This window comes from Maylandia zebra, linkage group LG13 (genome assembly GCF_041146795.1).
Source record: "Maylandia zebra isolate NMK-2024a linkage group LG13, Mzebra_GT3a, whole genome shotgun sequence".
Classification (NCBI taxonomy): domain Eukaryota; kingdom Metazoa; phylum Chordata; class Actinopteri; order Cichliformes; family Cichlidae; genus Maylandia; species Maylandia zebra.
The window spans coordinates 29,875,523-29,897,152 of NC_135179.1; the positions used below are offsets into that span (position 1 = coordinate 29,875,523).

General features: G+C 41.3%; 1 protein-coding gene across 3 annotated transcripts in view; it reads left to right on the forward strand.

Annotated features, from left to right (window-relative positions):
* Nucleotides 1–21,630, forward strand: part of rims1a (regulating synaptic membrane exocytosis 1a) — a 120,673-nt gene that overhangs the window by 47,934 nt on the left and 51,109 nt on the right. For all 3 annotated transcript variants that reach the window (XM_076891927.1, XM_076891930.1, XM_076891929.1), the window contains exon 5: nucleotides 18,085–18,356. In XM_076891927.1, coding sequence (XP_076748042.1) covers nucleotides 18,085–18,356 — 272 coding nt within the window. The remainder of the gene's footprint in view (nucleotides 1–18,084; nucleotides 18,357–21,630) is intronic.

Sequence of the window (21,630 nt, forward strand, 5' to 3'; positions counted from 1 at the left end):
CATGAATCCTGTAGCTTGAGGCTAATCTTTTAACATCCATTTGAACCCTGCCCATTGAAGGTTAGGGGTAGCATTTGGGTTAGTGGTTACCCCTTTATGTAGAATTCTTAGTTTTGTGAAATAGCACACGATCTGATATCCCCATGTTAGTATCATTCCTGAATCATAATAATGTTGGTCCTTTATTTATGCAGGTAGTCCCATTGAGACCCAATGTCTCATTTGCAAAAATATAAAAGTATGGTAAGTGTGGCTCACTGGGTCCACTCACTGGGCTTAGTGCTCAAGGGGGAAAAAAAACAGTTTTTCAGCGTGGCTGTCCTGCTTTTGAAACATTTGTACCTCCCACCAGAGGGCACGAGGTCAAATAGGTGCTGTCCAGGGAGGGGTGAGTTGATTTTCATAGGTTCACAGCACAGATTTCATAGATTCTCAAGCGCAAGTCTTTAATGTGTTTTCAGTGAACAGGGCTGAATAGTACATCTCAAGATTTTTTTAAAGTCCTAGTTTATAATGTAGGTTTTTTGTCTTATTATTTATGATTTAAACTGTGGACGTCTTTTTCTCTCACTTTATTTCCTCCATCCGTCCACTTGTCCTTATCAGGGTCGCAGGGGGTTGGAGCCTATCCCAGCTATCATAAGGCAAGAGGCGGGGTACAGGTCGGCAGTCTGTCGCAGGGCTAACACAGAGAGACAGACAACCATTCACACTCAGGCTCTGGGTTTGAACTTGTTGCTTCACTATGTCCTTTCTGTGCCTGTGTGGGTTTTCTGTGACTGACTGCCTGTTCAGGGTGCACTGCGGTTCCTGCCAAATATCGGCTGAGAAAGGCTTCGACCCCAACGCAAATCTGTTTGGATAATGGGTTAAGAAAATGGCTACTCATTTTCTGATGTAAGCAAACCTTCTTTAACAGGTGTTGATTAGAGATTAGATTAGAAATGTACCTTTTTTATACAGTGGTAAGAAAGGTAAGCACAGCATCATCACTAAACTCACCTGCAGTACTACAACTCAGTGTGTGAGTGGAAACTGTGTTGGTGACTGGAGACAAAGTGTTCCAACGTGCAGTCAAACATTAACTGCCACAATAAGGCACGGTGTCCTTAATCATTTTCTCACTTTAGTGGAACCCCAATATTTCTAGGTTGGAGACAGAGACGAGGTGCAGGTAAAGCCGGCTCCTGTATCTAAACCTGTGCTGTACTAGTGCGTGCAGCCTCTCATGCTCTGTGCTTGCTTGTGAGACCACTGTTTCATGGGTTACAGTACAAACACAATATACTCGGGTGCCTGCAAGTGCATTTATTAGTGTGTGAGCTTTCCGTGTATGGAGATGTGTGTAATGTATGTCTGTATGTGTTGCTGCGGGTGCCGGGTTGTGCTGATATAGTGCCTCATTAGCTGCTGTGGACACTAATCTCCTTTGTGGCAGTCTTTCATCCTTACCGCAGGATTTATGGACGCCCTCGCGTGCTGCCAGTGCAATACGTCAAGCTGTCATTGGTTGATCTTACTTCCTGGTTACCTCCCCTCCTCCCCCTTCCCTCCCTGGATGTTAATGTGCTATTTGTTTCACCTGTTAAGCAGCAGGCATTGGAAGATGTTAGTAGAATAGTGGCTGGCAGGGGTAACATGACAGTGAGTCATGTTTTTAGTAAACTGGATGGAAATAAACTGGAGGATGACCAGAATATTACAGCTCCTGGTTCACTCAAATCTGACTTAAACTATGTTGACTGGCTCAGGTAGCCTCTCTTTCTTTTTTTACCAGGTCACCAGAGACCTGTTTACGGTTGGGTTTAAAAGTTTACATCTGCTCCTTATAGAATTTTCACTTATCATATCCAGATGGAATTTTAATAATTGAAGGTGAAATGTTTGTGAAAGAGTTGAAATGTTTCAAGTTTCTGATCATGTGGCAGGCTTGTAACATACCTAAGGCTACGTCCACACTAACGCATCGTTTTCTCTCCGTTTTGGCCTCCCGTCCACACTGAGACGGCGTTTTCCTCAAGTAAAAACGCAGCGTTTTGAAAACGCTCTCGAAAACGCATACATTTCAAAACAGAGCTGTCCAGCTGCAGTGTGGACACTCGAAAACGCAGACTTTCTAAAATGATGACGCGTTTCAGTCATGTGATGCAGTCATGTGACCAATTAAACAAAGATAGAGGACATTATACAGCAGTTCTTTTGATTGCTCTCAATTTTGACAGCCCTAAAAAAGATTAAGATCCGTTTGTACATGCTCCAGACAGCTTTTCTTCAAATACTTAATTCTCACAGGACTGGAACGTGAGCGGTTTTGGCCGTTTTAATGTGGATGCACATTCTGTGAAAACGACTGAAAACGCTAGTGTGGACGCAGAGCGATTTCAGACGAAAACGACGTTTTCAAATCTATCCGGGCTAGTGTGGACGTAGCCTAAATCTGTGCTGAAGAGGTCTGCCAGTGACCTGGGGGATGCTTCCTTTCTTCATGAAACAAACAATCAGCATTCCAACTTCAAGGTTCCATCACTGGATTATTCACTGTTATCCAAACGCATATATATAGACACACACATGTGTGCGAGTAAAGATGACAGGAGCAAACACATTGGCGCAGATGGCCACGCACAAACACGTTCAGATGCAGCAGGACGCAAAACAAACACACAGGAGTTTGGTGTCCTAGTTTCCATCTGTGGAGGGGCTGTTCTCCTGCTCTTGCTCATTCCTTCACTCACAAACTCATCTCAAGCGGGAAGGGGGGGGTGTGTTAGTGGTGGTCTCATTGTGGTCACATGATGTGTTGCTGCTGTTGTTGCAATTTGTGTGTGTGTGAAAAAGAGAAGACGTTTGGATCTGCATGTTTGCATCACTGCTCTTGTGAGGAGCCGGTTATATATATTTTCTTTGTGTGTGTAAGAGTCTCCCTGCCAACAGTTCCTCCTTCTTCTCTGATTGTTTCTCCATCAGAGTGTGATCTAATACAGGGATTACTCTGGGATTAAGTGACTCTCTCATAAAAGAACACCTCACCAGCTCCATATCTCCACAAGACTAGCCATTTGTTATGGAGTATCATCATGTGGAGAACATCTCATAGGAGTGAAAACCGCTCCAGACAGGAGTCAAGTGTTCGTAAGAGAGGAAGTACACCGGCAGAGAAGATGTCCAGCCTCAGAAACTAACCCAAAACATGTTTTTCTTAAAGCCAACCAGCAAATTTAACTCCATGGTTTAATTTTTCGCACACACATACACACACATACACACACATTTATCATTCATACAGTTTATGACAAAGTCTATTTTTGGAAAACTGGCCAGAAACACTGACTGTGTTAAGTTAGTAAGTTATTACTGCTCTGCCATTAAGAAACAGGGAGGTCTTACTTGAGTTACAGTTGTGTACGTGGTGCTTTGATACTTTGTTATGGTGTGGAAGAAAGTTTCAGTGGTAGTTCAGTGTTTTTCAGCGGGCGCTCTGCGACTGTGAAAGAGTCTGAGAGTAAGTAAGGAAAAAAGTAAAAAACAAGTGGTAAATAGGCTTACTTGTAAATTAGAAATAATGTCAAGCACAAGGATTGGGTGACCTGTTCTGTGATTATTTAACTATAGAAAGGTATATAAAAGAATATATGTATATATATATATATATATACAACGAACAACGAACATCCAAGAATACATTAGGAAGATGGCCCCAACTGACCGAGTGCTCAGTGAATACCTCAGGCAGCAGAAACCCAAGAAAGAGGAGGGAGACGAGGAACCATCATGGAAGGACAGGCCCCTGCACGGTATGTACCACCGGCAGATAGAGGAGGTGGCTGATATCCAGAAATCCTACCAGTGGCTGGACAAAGCTGGACTGAAAGATAGCACAGAGGCACTAATCATGGCAGCACAAGAACAAGCTCTGAGTACAAGATCCATAGAGGCTGGGGTCTATCACACCAGGCAAGACCCCAGGTGCAGGCTGTGTAAAGATGCCCCAGAGACAATCCAGCACATAACAGCAGGGTGCAAGATGCTAGCAGGCAAGGCATACATGGAACGCCATAACCAAGTGGCCGGCATAGTGTACAGGAACATCTGTGCCGAGTATAACCTGGAAGTCCCGAGGTCAAAATGGGAGATGCCCCCAAGGGTGGTGGAGAATGACCGAGCTAAGATCCTGTGGGACTTCCAGATACAGACGGACAAAATGGTGGTGGCTAACCAACTGGACATAGTGGTGGTAGACAAACAGAAGAAGATGGCCGTAGTGATCGATGTAGCGGTTCCGAATGACAGCAATATCAGGAAGAAGGAACACGAGAAGCTGGAGAAATACCAAGGGCTCAGAGAAGAGCTCGAGAGGATGTGGAGGGTGAAGGTAACGGTGGTCCCCGTGGTAATCGGAGCACTAGGTGCGGTGACTCCCAAGCTAGGCGAGTGGCTCCAGCAGATCCCGGGAACAACATCGGAAATCTCTGTCCAGAAGAGCACAGTCCTGGGAACAGCTAAGATACTGCGCAGGACCCTCAAGCTCCCAGGCCTCTGGTAGAGGACCCGAGCTTGAAGGATAAACCGCCCGCAGGGGCGTGCTGGGTGTTTTTTTACATATATATATATATATATATATATATATATATATATATATATATATATATATATATATATATATATAATTTCTACAATAAGTTGTTAGAACTAAGGAACCCTTTCAGATGAGAGGTGAAATGTCTTCAAGAACCTAAAAAAAGTGCACTTGCCTTCAACTCAACCACTTACAACTGCCGTGAGGTGGATGACTGTGAACCTACAAAGCTGTGTATACTCTCATACTATCTGTGTATCGAGGTGTCCATGGGTTCTTCCTGGAACGTTGATGGTGTTTTCCAGAGAACTGATTGGTCAACAGTCGGTGGTTTTGTACCTGTTGATTTCCTGGGATCTTGGCTTGAGTTTTTGCTGGAAATGAGAGGTGCTGCATGTTGTGCTGAACCCACAGAGAAGGGTTTGGTTCGTTCTCCCATAGCACAAATAAAACCACGCTCCTGATCTGCTCCAAATGACAGCTTGGAAAGTAAGTAAGGGGATGGTGAACACAGTGGAGAATTAAACTCTTTAGCGAAGAACCGTCTTATTTCTTTGTAGATTTTAGATACCAGGCAAGATCTAAAAATCCATTATGGCTCTTAATTTCATCAAGACCTGCTGGGTAGGACAAGGTTCCCTAAATTTTAGTCAGTGATGACATGTTATAACCTGATGAGTATTGAATACAGATTACAAGTCAGGCCACCATTGTCAGACTATAACACAGACAACATTATGCATTGCTTTTCACTCTGAATCCTCTTGGTAATCATAATGTGATTACCAAGAGCCAGAGTTTGGGGGTTAGGGTTGGGGTCAGGGGGTCATTCTGAATACTGTGCTCTGAAAACATGTCATTCCCACATAATGATGTAGATGTAGAAACATGCCAACTGTGGCTTGGTTTACAATGAAAATGATCTGTTTTGTTTGCAGCGTGGCTCTGTTTCACATGTTTTACTTTATAATGAAAATTGTGTTTGTGTCAGTCAACTGTCTTCTAAAGAGATAATTCAGTCAGTATTCAGTCAAAAGGGGAAAAGAATTGTAGTTATTATTTAAATATATAGTATCAGTAATAGCTGACATGGAACGCTATACTTTAGGAGGACTACAGGGATACAAATTAACACAGATACACATTTTGCATCTTGGTCATGTGAACATCTATTTCGATGTCAACATTCATTATCTCTGTTTTATATGGTTATATTGTTTCTGCGTTCCTTCTGGCAGTTCATTGTATCCTTTGAATTTGTACAACACTAATTAGCATATTTCTATTTGTACTTGAAATAATAAACAAAAAAACAAAACGTAGCGGCTATCCGGTTGTTCAGTGATGACGCGACGAATCCTACTTCCGGGTCTAAAGTAGTCTGCGTTTAATATGGCTTTTGTGTTGTTAACATGTTTAATGTTATGTATTTTCTTCTATTTGATCTCAAAAAGCTCCTAAAACAGTCAGTGATCCCTGTTGACCTCCCTCGGCTTTTATTACCACTAATCATTTATTTAAGCTCAGTTTTTAAAACCTTAGGATGTAACTACAGCCCAGCCCATGCAGCAGTATATGAATGACTAACCTCGTATTGTGGATGGATTATCTCAGTTGTTCTCCTGGCTGAAGTTTGGTCCTTTTACAGCATCCTGCCATGCGATTACATTTGTTCCTGACCACCGAGAACACTCACGTTAACTTTTATCGAGTGGAAAGAAAAGTTAGCTTGTTTATGTTATGCTAACATAGCTGTGTCGCTAGCGGTCACGTAGCACGTCATTATATACCAGCTAGCCCAACTTCAGTAACCCTACAAACGTCACTGCTGTTTAGTTTTCTGTCTTCATTTATGCTGGAAGTGATAACAGAGCTGTACGTTTTAATTTGTTTCCAAAACCCCGCAGTCAGGACATGCTATATTGTATTTAGATAGAAGCTAGCGAGCTAACTCCCTGCTAACTTCTAACTCCGTTAAATGTCATAAATTCCGTTTTCATGGATGCCTGGATGTTAAACTCAATTGTTACACCTGGTAGAGCAGAACGCTGATCATTTTATTAAAGATGAAAGACTTTAGACAGTTTTTCAACTCTCAGTAATGCCACAGTGATCGTTTGATATATGGACCTGCAGCGGAGTTTAGACCCAGACACGGCTAGTGACGTCAGACTGAACAATCGGATACTGAATTCAAGGACGATGCCAGGCAGGTACGTCAGGATGGTTGTCGATATGAAACCCACGTGGGAGGAATGCTACGGTTTCCACGCTACAAACCTGCAGTATTCTGATGACGCCGACATGTAGCAGTGTGACTGATAAGGAATGAGCTCATTGTTTAGTGTCTGCTCAACTTTAGTTATTAGTAGAGGTAGCTGGTTAGCTAGCTGGTTAGCTATGTGTAAACATAGTTAACGAGGTAGCTGGTTAGTAGGGTTGCCAACTCCCTGAAAAATAAATATGGGACACCTCGTGGCCAGGGCCGGGCAACCCAGTTGTCTTCACCCTTCCCAGTGTGGTAGCTCTTTTTTTTGTGTGTGAAATTATTTTTTAACCATTTGACTTGAATTTGATTTAAGCAGATGCATATTCTTTGTGATATGACCATATAGGAAACAAATGATCATTTAGCCATTTATTTTTAGCTCAAAATGACAACATTAACACAGTAAAACAGGTCTCTTTCTTAAACAGAAGCCTGTCATGCTTAACTTTTGAGAATATAAGTAAATCTTTCTTTAAAAGAACTCTGTCCTGCTTAACTTAAAATTATATAAATTAATAGAAAGCAATAGAACGAAAAATATTCTTGTAACTGTGCACATTTAGTGCATTTAGTACAATTGGCTTCAGTTGAGGTATTATTTCAGCTTTTCTAATGCTAATCAGCTGCTCCTGTTTGTAAACCCACTTGTTCCCATGATTACGCATCTTAACTCATCATCATTATTAATCTATGTATTACTTTTATGTATTAGTGATCTATTTGTTATAATCATCTATCCTTGCAGTTGTCTATTACACAAAATAAATTATATTATCACACTTCTGGCCACATAGCGCTGATATTCACTGCACATGCCCATATTAACCTTAACCAGAGGGTTTAAAAACAACAAACCAATGTTTACATACCATATCTGCTTCTGCCGTGGCCTGGTGGACAAGAAATTGGTTAAGGGTTCCCCGAGCTTTCACGCCCCTCATGTTCTTCATGTGCCCACCACTAGAAGCATGCCTATGGAAAAAGTGCGCCGGCACACAGTGCAGTGCGCTTTATAGGTGTTATCGTGCACTTTTCCAGCCAGGTGTTTTCCTTTTCCCATTCCTCCCCGTACTTTTGCAGCCTTTTTTCTTTTGTTTCTCTGAGCAACAAACATTGCTGCTCTGATGCTGGGCTCACACTGTGCGATTTTTGGCCCATTTTGAGAAGATTTTTGAGTCGTGCGACCGATTTGGTGATCGGCCCGATTTTGGCCTTCATCGTGCATCGTGTAGTATACGTGGGGTAACGAGAAGCGATTAACACCTCACGACCAGCTCCCGATCATCAATCGCTCGTGAGGGTGTCACCACAGGCGCTCACACTGCTCACGCGCAAACACGTAAACGTCGGTGAAAAAGATGGAGCAGCACGGCTGTGCAGCGTGTGATCTGGACACAAGCGATGGAGGCACAACTTGTAGAACTTTGGAAAGCTCATCCGAGCCTTTTCGATGTGGCATCACAAAATTATCACGACCACAACAACCGTGAAAATAGTTGGATCTACACTGCTGCTTAATCACAGCTGCCTGATCAATGTTTTTCATAAGCAATTTAGCAAAGTTGATGGTGGTGGCGTGTGTCTGTGTGAGTGAAAGACAGAGAGAGAGAGCGACAGATTTTCTGTTATAACCTTCATTTTATGGACGCACAGTGTGAGCACTCAGGTCGCATCAGAGCATCGGGTGGTATAGTGTAAGACCTGCATCGTGACCTACCAACTTCTAACCCCTGCGAGTCAATCGTGCAGTTTGAGCAGGAGCTGAATAACGTGACTGAAAAAAAATCGCACAGTGTTTGCCCAGCTTTAGGTGTACTGTCGTCCGAGACTTGCACCGCAGTGTCGGCGTTTGTTTCCCTGTTGGCCATGCTTCTTGTTGTGGTCATCTGTTGTCTTCCGGTATTTTCTCCGCAAGCGACCTTTCCTCGACCAATGAGATGAGCGGTAATCTGAATTGTCATACTCGAATTGTCATAAGTGTGCTGTCAGCTCATTGGTCACAAAGCAGGAGAGGGGCTGGGAATTATGTTTTCAAACAAAGCGTTAATTCCATTAACATTTATAGACTACTTTTGATTCTCACTGTATTACGGGACAAAGTGCGTCCCTTATTAGCTCAATACGGGACGTGTACTTTTGTTTCTAAATACGGGACGATTCCGTTTTTTAAGGGACGGTTGGCAACCCTACTGGTTAGCTAGCTGGTTAGCTATGTGTAAACATAGCTCCTTGCTATCTAAAGTATAACTGGACGCTGGCGTAAATTCTTGACTATCTCACACTTCTGTTTAATCAGTTTTCTGTTTGACGTTTATTCAGCTGTGTGAGGAACCCTCCCGAGGGATTAATAACGTTTTATTTAATCTAATCTAATCGAATAACTTTAATCTCAGCCAAACCGATTTACTCACGAAAAAATAATACACTGAAAAAAGCCAAACAATAACATGTTTAAGTTATTTCAGTGACTTATATATCATGTTTAGCTTGAGTAGCGAAAGACCGCTGGGGTTTGAAAACGATGTGCCGGGAGTTTGCTGTTCTCACCGGCTCAGATATTTGAAGTTTACACAGCTACATTCTCGCCTGAAAATATGTTAAAAGTTTATTTTGCAAACCAGAAAGAGTAATAAGAGTAATATTAAAACTAAGTAGCTGCATTAGCCATTGATGGAAACTGGAATTGGCTGGGCCAATCTGGGATATGGTTTTTCAATTTTGTTGTCCATGTGGAAAATCGGGAGAAATTTGGGAGTGACTCCAGGAGATTTTCAAGAGGGGCACTGAAATTCGGGATTCGCCTGGAAAAATCGGGAGAATTGGCATGTGTGGTCTGTGGCAATGACTGTAAAGTACAGTACAGTCATTTTACAGTCATTGGTTCGTGGGCTTATGGTGACATTGTGTCAGTACTTAGCTTGTGGAAGGCTAGCTAGCTAGAAGGTGAACATTAAATTTCTTGCTAACAAGAAAATTCAACTATATATTAAACAGCTAAATGTTAGAGTAACCAGAAGTATTTGATCTGTAAAGCTTTATAAAGTGAGTTGTGTTTGCCACTCTTCATGATATATAAGGTCTTATTAGAGAAAAAAAATGTGAATGAAGAAGAGAAGCTATTTTTTGGGTTGAGGGGTCTCTTTTAGGGCTGCCACGATTAGTCGACTAGTCACGATTATGTCGACTATTAAAATCGTGGACGACTAATTTAATAGTCGACGCATCATTTGAAGCTTTGTAAGATCACAAAGGACGCAGGAATGAGTAGTAGGATTTAAGAGTGTAATAACGGACTGAAACAGAAGATGGCAGCACTGCATGTACAAGGATGCCAGCTGCCGTTAAACCCCGAAGAAGAAGAAGCTGTGTCCCAGAATTCATAGCGCAGCCCAGCGCAGTTGTCAACAATGGCGGCAGCTAGTAGTTTTAACTTTACTCTTATTATTCTTTCTGGGTCACAAAATAAACGTTTAACATATTTTCAGCCGAGAATGTAGCGGTGTAAACCTCAAATATCTGCTCAGTTTATCAAGACACCACATATTTTCAAAAGCGCTCCGACGTTTTCGGAGACGTCTGTTACCCACTAGCTCGTTAGCTAGGCGGGGGCTAGGCTAACTAGAGCCGTGAGAACACCGGACTCCCGGCAAATCGTTTTCAAACCCACCGCCGTCTTTCGCTAGTCAGGTTAAACATATATATAAGTCACTTAGATAACTTAAAAATGTTATTGTTTGGCTTTCTTTAGTATTTTATTTGTTCCTGAGTAAATCGGTTTGGCCGAGATTAAAGTTATAGTTTTTGCACAGCTAAAACTGTCAAGCAGACAGCTGATTATCAGAAGTGTGAGACGCTGGAGAATATACTCCGGTGTCCTGTTATATTTTAGAAAGCAAGGAGTTTATAAAACTTCACCGAAACAATCTGCAAATTTCATTAAAAATTAATAAACTACCATCTTGTCTTTATTTTTAGTTAGCACAAACACTTCAAGCTGTAAGCTAATGATAGTTATATAAGACCAGATGCTGCTGGTGCAATAAGCTGTACGCTGTACGTCCAATGGATGATCTGATTAGTCGACTAATCGCAAAAATAATCGGTGACTAGTCGACTATCAAAATAATCGTTTGTGGCAGCCCTAGTCTCTTTTGTAGCTCAGTCAAATCTACAGGACAAAAAACAAATACAAAAGCTACAAAAGACCTACAGTAAAGTACAGTATATATGACAGAAACTGAGTTTGTATAGTTTGGTATAATTTGAGCTTGAAAGTCAATATTTGCTATGGCTGCCTTTATTCTTTAACACAGCTTGAATAGTGTTCTTGTATTTTCTTTAAGTGGTCTTCAGGAATAGTTTCCAGGTTGCTTGGAGGATAGCAAAAGCACTTATTTGGACGTTTGCTGCCTTTTGTTCTGTCAAAATGATCCCACAGTGCTTCTTTAATGTTGAGGTCCAGGTTCTGGGGAGGCTAATAATTCAGGAGATATGGAAGTAGCCGTACACAGCTAGTTTGAGTCCAGCCATTCAAACCTTGTCTTTCTGTTTGCGTAGTTTGACTCTAGAGAAACAGGGTGCTGTGATGTCAGAGGATGATGCCTGGTGGCTTTCTGCTCCTCCCCCCTTCCCTTTGGAACTGCTTCCACCATCAAGTGCTTCGCTTCCATTTCAAGAAGTGTCAGTGTCGCTGCACCATCAGACTCCCAAGGACCAGGTCTGTCACCCCAACAGAGCTCAGAGTCCGCAGAGCTACTGCGTCAAAACCTTGGAGAGGATATAATGCATCTAGGGAGCTTGTTTATTTAGGATACAGGCATACTGCTGCTGCTGCTGCTGCTGCCGAAGAAGATACAGAGCAAGAAGATATGTAACAATGCGGTACTGGCCTAGAAGATACATATCAAGGGATTCAGGCCAAGGAGATGCAAGTCAAGATACCTTCCTGTAACCACTGAGCCTACCAAGTGGTACTAGGCTGTTGGGAATATGCGGTGCAGCTACTGTAATCTACAAATTATGTGTTACGTCTAACTAGTCTCAAAGTGTTAATGCTAGCTTAATGGTAGCTTTTTTTTAAATAAGCATTGTCATATGCAACACTAGGGTGGCACTGGGGGTGGCAAGAGATTATTTTAGGGGGCCACATGTAGATCCGCCTGATGTTTTGTTAGCAGTATTATGCAGTTGTTCCTGTCCTTGATGCAGTTTGCACTTCACCATCACACTCTTATGGTTTAGTGCAGACAAAATTTAAGTGTCCATATCTCCACACCCTTAAAAAACTGCAGAGTATGTCACAAGTTTCTTCTTCCCTGCACACAAACTGTAATCACCTAAAATATATAAGTAGGAAGAAAACGGCATGTGTGATGGTTTTTTTTTCCTATCTGCCAGTCATGCAGACCATTTAAGAACTTTCGTAACACTAGCTACAACAAAACTGAAACTGTGACGTGATTACTCAAGTGACAGCAGTAATGCGTTATGTTGTTGTTTCATGCACTACACCTAAAATTGCCACTAACACATGCAAGCTTTTACCAAGAGGCTGCGCCGCTGAAATGTTTTTAACTGTTGGTATATGTTAAAAGCAGCATCTGAGCTGACAATTTGGCTGTATTTAAAAAAGGGATCGCTCAGAGAAAGAGTCTAAAATTGTTCAAGTGATCAGTTGTGGTACCTTTTATGTATCTTTGGAGGTTTCCCACAGATTTGGATTCTGTTCACGGTAGTAGGTGGGGGAGGACTTCAAAAGGACTTGAAAAGTGGAACACATACACTGAACAATACTGTTTTTTGAAGTACTTCGTGCCAGGTAACGTATCACAAACATGTCTCACCCCATAGATGGACTCTGACCACAACTGCTTGTTTTTGTTCGTGGCTGCAGGTCCTCATTACAATAGCCCTCTACCTTGCACCCTGTCATCAGCTGTAGTTGGTGGTGTTGGAGCCTGTTGTATCAAATGAAACACTGTAAAATCAAGACAAATGTAATCTGCATTCACAGCAAAATATGCGGCAGGCATCTCTGTCAGAATGTTGTTAAATGTTGCATTATCCTTTTTGTCTAAAGGCCTTTACGTTCATCTTGAATAATGCTCATTTAGAAGTCTGTGTTAAACTTAAAGTTGGAACATGAAACCGGGATTCGGAAATTGATTTTCACCAGTGTTCTACTTTCTGTTCTACTTTCCTCTCTCTTCCTTGCCTCACTCTTCCATAGTTTTGTGTCATGTGACTAAAATGACAATTGTCCACATCTTGTCCATATTATTTATTTTCATGGGAAGCAAGTCAAAAGGTATTAATGGTGTTGTTCTGATCAAGCTTTCTTTGCATACTTTCTAAAGTGTAAAAAAAAGTTTCTCTGTGAATTGTGTATTGTAAGTATAAAGCACACCCTGTGAATGACTAAATCAGCAAAGGTAATTTGCAAAATGTGTCAGTGTCATCTTCAGCACCAAACACAGCTGATGAGAGAAATATCTCAACAGCGTTTTTGCTTCAAAAACAATTTCCCAATTAAAAGGCAAGTTGTTTTTAAAATTTGTAGTCTATGACAGAGGAAACAAAACTTGGGTTTGCACATAACCTATAGCAGAATAACTAAAGGATGGTTTGGTCTGATCCACTCCTAATTCTAAGATTTATCAGAAAGGAAAATTTTAAGCCTTAAAAGAAGCGTGGGTGGCTGTCTCCACAGAGGAGGAGCTGAAAGCTGGAAGCTTTGCATCCCATTCTACTTTTAGGAACCACAAGTAGGCCTGCTGATAGTTTTTTTTTTTTTTTTTTTTACTACCTACTATAGAAATTTCAGTTTTTTTTACAATGGGACCGCAGATAAACAAAAAGTAAAGTGGTCTCAATGTGGCCAACAATGAAAAATAAGTTTGACATCCTTGCTAAAGGATTATCTAGGAGCTTTTAGAGCAACTTGATAAAAAGGAATTGCAAAAGTGTGGTTTAGAAATAACAAATGCTCACATTTGTTTTCCTGCTGCATCATTCTGGGACAGGATGTTTAGCAATACTGTGCAGAAGAAAAAAGACATCAGAAACATTTGTTAATGTGGACGCTGAAGGACAGATCCTGGTCAAAGGGGAGTCTAATGTTCTCACTGTGTTATTGGAGGCCAAGCAGACACTGTGTTTCTTAGAATCACTTATGTCTGATTTTAGAAGTACAACATTACATTCCAGATAATAAGTAAAAGTTTAATTGGTCCCATTTAAAGAGATGTTAGCACATTAGCATAAATGATAGCTTTGCTGGCAAATGTGACTCAAGTGTTTTGTGGGGTTTTTTCACAAATTTTTGAAGATTGAAATTAAATTTCTCTTTTCACCTTTTTAACATCAAAAGATTTTTTGACCAAGTGAAGAAATTAAATAAAGATGTTCCAGTAATATTTGTTAGGAAAGCACTGAACTTCCCTGTGTGACTGCGAGGCATGTCGGCCCACCTGTCAATGTACGGACGAATAGGCTAGCATTGCAGTGTTGATCTGGCAGCCATCCACCTTGGCGGTCTGGCTGCAGAAAAATCACAGATTGGTGAATGTTTTCACCGAAGCTATAATGTCCCACATGAGGCAGTGTTTTGCTTTCTTTGCTCTTTGTATATGTGTGTGTTTGTGTGCGCACACAGTCTCCCTCTCTCCCCGGTGGTGCTGGGGTGTTTGGCAGGATAAATATAGCTGCGTTGGTGTAAAGCTGTTTTCTCCTCGGCTTTTGTAGCTTTAATCAAAAGCAATCTGGAGGAGGGAGGAATGGAAGGGAAAGTGGTGGGGTGAGGGAGCGGGAGGGAGGGAGGAGGAAGAGGAGCGAGAGATGGTAAGAAGAAGAGTTGGGAAAGCGGGGTGATGCCAGAGTGTTTTATTTTAGCTCTCTTTAAAGAGTCATTGGGGAGTGCTCAGGAGTAATGAGAACCCTGGTGGCTGGAGGAGTGGGACCGGCTCTAACCTCCACTCACCCTCCTCCTCCTCCATCCACTCACTGTCTCTTTATTTCCCGCCCAGCCTCACTTCCTCTGTCATCTCCTTCTTCCTCATTCTGGCTCTCATATCACTTTGAGTAAGGCTACATTCACACTGCGAGCCGTCCTTGCTTCTCTCTGCCTTTCTATTCTGGGCTGTAGCCCACACCTCTTATCAATATGAGCTGATGGTGGTGGAGAATGTGCACAGAGAAACTGTTGTTTTTAAGAGCAGCCGCCATGTAGCACAGCAGAAGAACAGAGCCCTCTGTTAGTTTTGTTAGTGATCTTTTGAGTAAAGTTTACTGTAACAAGCTGCTGTGATGCCCTGGCGACCTGTCCAGTGACAGCTGGGATAAGCTCCAGCCCACCCCACCCGCAGCTCTTAACTGGATAAGCAGTTAAGAAAATGAATGGGTGGATGGATGTTACCAGCTGGTGCTGTGCTCAATTTTTGACAAATCTATTTAGGCTAAAGCTGAAGCTCCAAAGATATTACATTTGCCTTTTCTCAGCTTGCTTCTTTTTCATTTTATTTTTTAAGAAAAAAGAAATGATAGAAAAAGTATTCAGAAAATTCAGATCTCTCCACATTTAGCAGTGAAAGCAAGAAAGGTGACTAAATGGACTGGTTCTTATATAGCGCTTTTCTACTCTTCTGAGCACTCAAAGCGCTTTACACAACTTGTGCATTCACCCATTCACACCCATTCGCACAAGCAAATTTTTCCTAGATGCTTTCTAACTGACATTCACACACATTCATACTCCGATGAATGCATCGGAGAGCAATTTCGGGTTAGTATCTTGCCCAAGAATATTTGGCATGCAGACTAGGGGAAGCCAGGAATCGAACCACCAACCTTCCGATCAGTAGATGACCTCCTCTACCACCTGAGCTACAGCCACAGCCACCCTACTGACACTTGGTATCAATAGGGTGATGAGGTGATGAGTCAGATGTACAAAAATGTACAAAAACTTTTTCCAATCTTGATGCTGATACCAAAATACCATGCAGATACCAAGTGTCAGTCCTATAGCACTGTTAAGTAATTATGTGTTAAGCAACATCAGGCTTTAGTTACACTGTTATACTGTTTTTGCAACTTTCTAAGGTAAAATGAATATGTCCAGGTATAAATGTGTATCGCTCTGGTATTCATTTATAAAATAATCAATGCCAACTGGATCGAAATAAATCAAGTGTTAATCTTTTTCACCTAATTTATTTGAAAAGGTCTTAGTGTGAGAGACTTTACTGTTTACTGCTGTCATTTACAGACAGGGTGCTTTCCCTGTTCTCACTGTGTGAACACCTCCTCATCTGAGCTCGTGGAGTGGAGCTGACAAGAGTCACTGATGACACCTTATGTTACCATAATAACGCAAAATCTAAATCTAAGTATTAGACCAAAATGAAAGAGAAGCCAGCATGAAAAAGAATTGTGTACTCCTGAGCTTTTCACTTGACCACAAAAAACGACTGCAAGCTTTGCAAGCTCTGCAGATGTAGAAAGAAAAGCTACAGTAGCAGGTATGAAATACCTCCAAAGTGTTATGAGTGAAGACTGCTGGCGTGTTGGTATAGTAAACACAGAACAAAATAGAACTGAATTGAATACTTCAACACCATAGGTTGACTCATCTTCACAATCCCTCATCTAGCTTCTTTGGATCAATAGCTAAATATTGATTATCCTGGTCTGAAGTTTAGATTCTTTGAAGTCTTAGAAATATAGTCAAAAGAAGACGGTTGAAGATAGTGGATACATGGAAAGCTGAAGTTGGGGAGAGCAACAGAAAGGCCAAGTCCAGAACAGACACTGAATAGGTTTTCAAGTTTTTTGCTATATGCACAGTGGAAAACATGTTGCCCTGTCAGATCTTTTTTCTTTGCTGTCCACAACAAATGCAGAAAAACATATAAACATATAAAATAGCTACACAGAAGAAATGATCATTAAAGACAATTTAAAAAACAACTATAAACCCAGCATATATAGTCAAAAACATGATAAATAGGAAACGCTAGCGTGGTGGTGGGTTGCATCCATCTTTAATATACAGTCTATAGAAGTGACTAGTCAGTCACTCAGTAGGCCTCAGTAGGCCTGTCCTAAAGCTTTTCAGCTTTAATGGGATCTCGGTGCACAAAATGAACATTATGTTGTCCTCAACAAGACTTTAAACTAGAGCAAGACCATAAGGTGTTTACTGAGGTTACAGTCCAAGGTAGCTGAAAGCTTCTAGTCATGCTTCTTTTTGAAACCAGAGTCGCCGCCTGATGGCCATTAGAAAGAAATGCAGGTTTAAGGCATTAGCTGCACAGCACAAGAGGACCGGAGAGGGGAAAAGTGTCATCTTATACTTGATGCCATTTCTTTAACGTAGTGATTACAGTCTGTTCATAGAATGAATGCAGTATCTAACAGCAGCTGAGTAGTGGAAACTGGCGTCAAAGGCTTCTTTGATGCTTTGTTTGGAGCCAAGTCTGAGTGTGCCACATACTGTACGTGGTACAAAGTCTGTTGGTCGCTTGAAACTGAATTAGCTGTCACTGTCAAAAAGGGTTAACATCAAGTAATCACTACATCCCGAAGTGGTTATGCAATTCACTCAGCTGTGTGGGTCTGATGCGTGTGTCACGTGTCTGCGTTTGGACTCACTCTTTGCCGTAGTGCATCAGCACAGCCAATGTATAGTCAGTGTGCATATGTGTGATGGGACAAATAGAAGGAAAGAAGACGGGAGATATCAGTTTGGCAGCGACTTGAGTGTCCTTTCATTATCCAGTTGGCTTTGTGTTCCTCATTTGGAGGCCAAGAGCGGCCCACAGTGGAAGCAAAGCTGCTCCCTGCTATAACTGCCTTGATGTTGATCTTAAAAAGCTTCCATAAAAACCTTTTTCTGGGCAGCAGAGCAGCTCTTTAGGAAGTGCATTGTTCCATTTCCTGTTTGACAGTCACAGCCGTGCCTCAGATTAGTGCTTGGCAAAATACTTGGCTGAGATGATTTCTACTAACTGCAGTAAAGAATATTTCCTTTCTCTTCGACACCTTATTGTGATACTAATGTGAAAAGCGTTCAGCTCCTCATCACTACTTCACTGTCGTGTTATGCAAGTATATGTCATATATTATCTGATCTGTTTGTGCAGAACCTCTGTGATGACAGCTTGTTGGCAGATTAGCTGATAAAGATGCATGTGTCGTATGGCTGTTATTGTAATCCCCACCCGTGCTCCTTCTATCTTAGGTGATCTGGGTGTGCAATAACTGCCGAAAGCAGCAGGAGATTCTGACCAAGCCAGGGGAGTGGTTCACCGGGCCCCCCGGGAAGCCCGCTGGCCTCGGTTCAGCCGTCAGCGAGCCATCAGTGTGCCAAGCTCCCGGGGATAAGAAGCTCAGATCTCGCTCCCAAGCACCACCGGGGTCCACCACTGCAATCTACGACCCCAACCGACCGAGCGCACCTGGGACCGCGCCTGGCACTGATGCTCGGTCGCTCAGTGAACCACCACGAGACACGTAAGGCGGAGCTATAAAGTAGAACCCGTGTTTCTGTGGAAAAATGCATATGCAGACATGGGCAAACAAAAGACATATTTTATTCTTTTACCTCATGGGTGCGATGAACATCACTGAAAAAGTGTGAAATGTTCAATGTTAAAATATAAAGGAGAGTAATTTGCTGACAAAGTTTTTTTTTTAATGCTGTTGTGGTCACAAGTTGTTTTTCCAAATGATTGATTTAATCTCTTTAAAAAATAAGAATTGGCTGCACAACTTTGCATTTATTTTGGATTTTCTCAAATGAACATGGGGTCAAAGTAGACTTACAGGTTTAATTATATGCATGTTGTCCCTCAACCACATACTTTTGCTAGCCATCAATAAGCTTCTGACTTAATTCTGCATATTTGACCACTCATCTTGGCAGAATTGATATTTTTTACTCAAATTGGTTGGTTTCCTGGGATGAACCCAGCTTTGAAATGTAGTCCACATTCAGATTGGGGTGGTGGGAATTCCACACGCTTAATATGACCCTGTTTAACCATTACAAAACCACTTGTGATGTGTGTTTGGGATCATTGTCCTGTTTGAACACCCAATTGTGTTTCAACCATCCAGCTGTTGATCTGTGGGGAAGTTGAAGAATTTGGAGGTAGTTCTTCTTCTTCATTATTCACTTTTACAGTGGACTACTATTGCTAGCCCAGAGCACAATACTACCATCACCATGCTTGGCTGCTGGTACAGTTTTTTTTAGCTCTGAAAGGCTCGCTTTTACTCCTCCAAACATACCTCTTGTCATTGTGGTTAGTTGCTTGAATTTGTCTGACCATAAAACCTTTCAGGCATTTGACTTGTTCATGTGGCAGCACACTTTCCATTTGTGTATTGGTCAGTCCAAATACTCCAAATACCAAAACAAATACTCGTCATGCTGGAAAGAGAAACTACCAGTTGTAATCAATAATTTTTTATGCATGAATCATGTAATTGAGACTGTGTGTATAATTTAGATCTTTTGTGGATTAGTGAAAATAATAATAATAATAATAATAATAATAATAATAATAATAATAATGTGCACCCAGTTCTTGTTTTATAAAGTAATTAAGGATGTATGCTGTACGATTTTTTTCTACCCCTGAAAAAGAACAATTAATTAAACATAATTAAAAGTCCAATATTCCCATTAAGTGTCCATGCCCATGATGAGTCTATGTGCACCTCTGGTCTCAATTTTATACATTTCCTCTGTTTGCAGCAACATGTCCATTTAATATCTGTGCAGGTACCCTGTGGATTTTATGGTAGCATGCAGATACAGAGATGAAGATCAATGTGTAAAATTGCTGCTACATTTACATAATGAGGTGACAAGAGCTCAATACTCAAAAAACTCCCACACAGAATGTGATCAATCCATCTAAGGCCTGAGTACTGTGAAGGCAACAGCATATGATTCACCCTTAATTTGTCACCCTCTGATACTGTGACTCAGTAATGGAGGGATCCACCTTAATTTGAAAAATGAGAAGGTGCTGCACGCGCTGGAGTTACTCTGGAGTGATGGTACTCTCTTTCAGATCATATCACTTCCAAAGACAATGACCACTAACATCGCTGCATTAGGTTGTTTTGAGGAATAATAAAAAAAGAAAAACAAACAAACACGTAAAGCAAGTAAAAATATACTGTTGGTGTTTATCCTTTCCCAATGTTTACTGACAATATTTTCTGGGACATCATCTCCCAAGCCAGAGCTGGTGCTGACAGAACAATAAAAACTACACTGTAAAAAGACAGATGTTGACATTGTTTACATGAACAGCAGTGGGTCCACTCAAATCCTCCTGTAACACCAGGAATATTTCTCATATTATTGCAATAAACAGCAAAAACATGTGCTTTTGTTTTCTTTAAAAATATAAAACCCAATTGATTTACAGCCTTTTTGGTTAAGAAGACATGTGATCAGATACCTGTACTGAAAAAAAATCAATTTAAAAATAACATGTTCATTTAGCTACATGAAATTTAGCAGAGACATGTTAATGTTACATAATGTATTACTCCTTCATGGAGCTTTGCAGATCCTCAACTAGATCTTAGAGTTGTCACTAGGGGGCAGAGTGGAGTGGAGAAGACGGGAGTCATATTATGCAAAGAATCTTTGTAATGAGGTGAAGCCAGCTAGGATAGGCTCCAGCCACCCCACAACCCTGATAAGGATAAGCGGAGGAGAATGCATAGATGAGGTGAAGCCAAATGTTATTTATTATCTAAAGTGTCCATGACAGTCATTCTCTATATTTCTTATAACTTTCTCATTTGTTTTCTTCTTCTTCATGGTGAACTCTGCTGTTGATCCTTTTCCGTTCTCCACCAGTCAGTCTCTGACCTATTTATATTGTCATCACCATCACACCCCTGGCTTCCAAGAGCACTGCACATAAGCGCATGTCTGCAAACAGACATCATCACACAACCATAAATCCCACATCAGATGTGTGGAAAGGACAGCCAGCCAATGGTTATTCAATGTCCAAATGTTTGCTTTGTGTTTATTGCACTAATGGCATTTCAGCACTCCCTTTATGTATAGCTGGAGAACTAGCAATACATACATACAATACATTTTTTAAAAGACAGAGCCAAAGATATCTTGATTTTTTACTCTATTAGTTCTGACCTCTGCTAGTTCCATAATTTGGGATTTGTGGGGTTCACTGATTAATACTGCTTTTCTTGAGATGCTCCTCTTCAAGAGCCACGTTTTTCAAAAGAACCACAATGTACTGGTAGCCATCAATTCCTGGATTCACCAGATAATTGAACTTCATAAACCTCCTCAAGAGCAAGTGAAATGTGTAAAATTGTTAAAAAGTGCCCATTTTATCTTGTGTTGTCTCAGCCAGCAGAAAGAAAGCAGTCCTAATGCTTGTGTTATTGAGCACCATCTCCCACATTCCTCATTTGCTTCCATTATACAATGATGGATTATGCCTCTTAGCATTGTTTCCTATGCCATTCATTGTAATGGAAGAATGAGGCTACTTAATAGTAGAACGAGTTTTCACTTGTGACATTCTGTTAGTGGACACTAATGTTAACAATGAAATGGTAACAGATGCAAATCACACCAGTGGCATTTGTCACACATGGCTTAAGTGGATACATTGTATAAGCAGAAGCTAAAAGCAGCCACATACATTAACCAAAGTCTTCCACCCTCCACGTGCTGTCACAGCTGTCTGTGATGCTCGGTTTGTGACTCACTTTCCGCCAA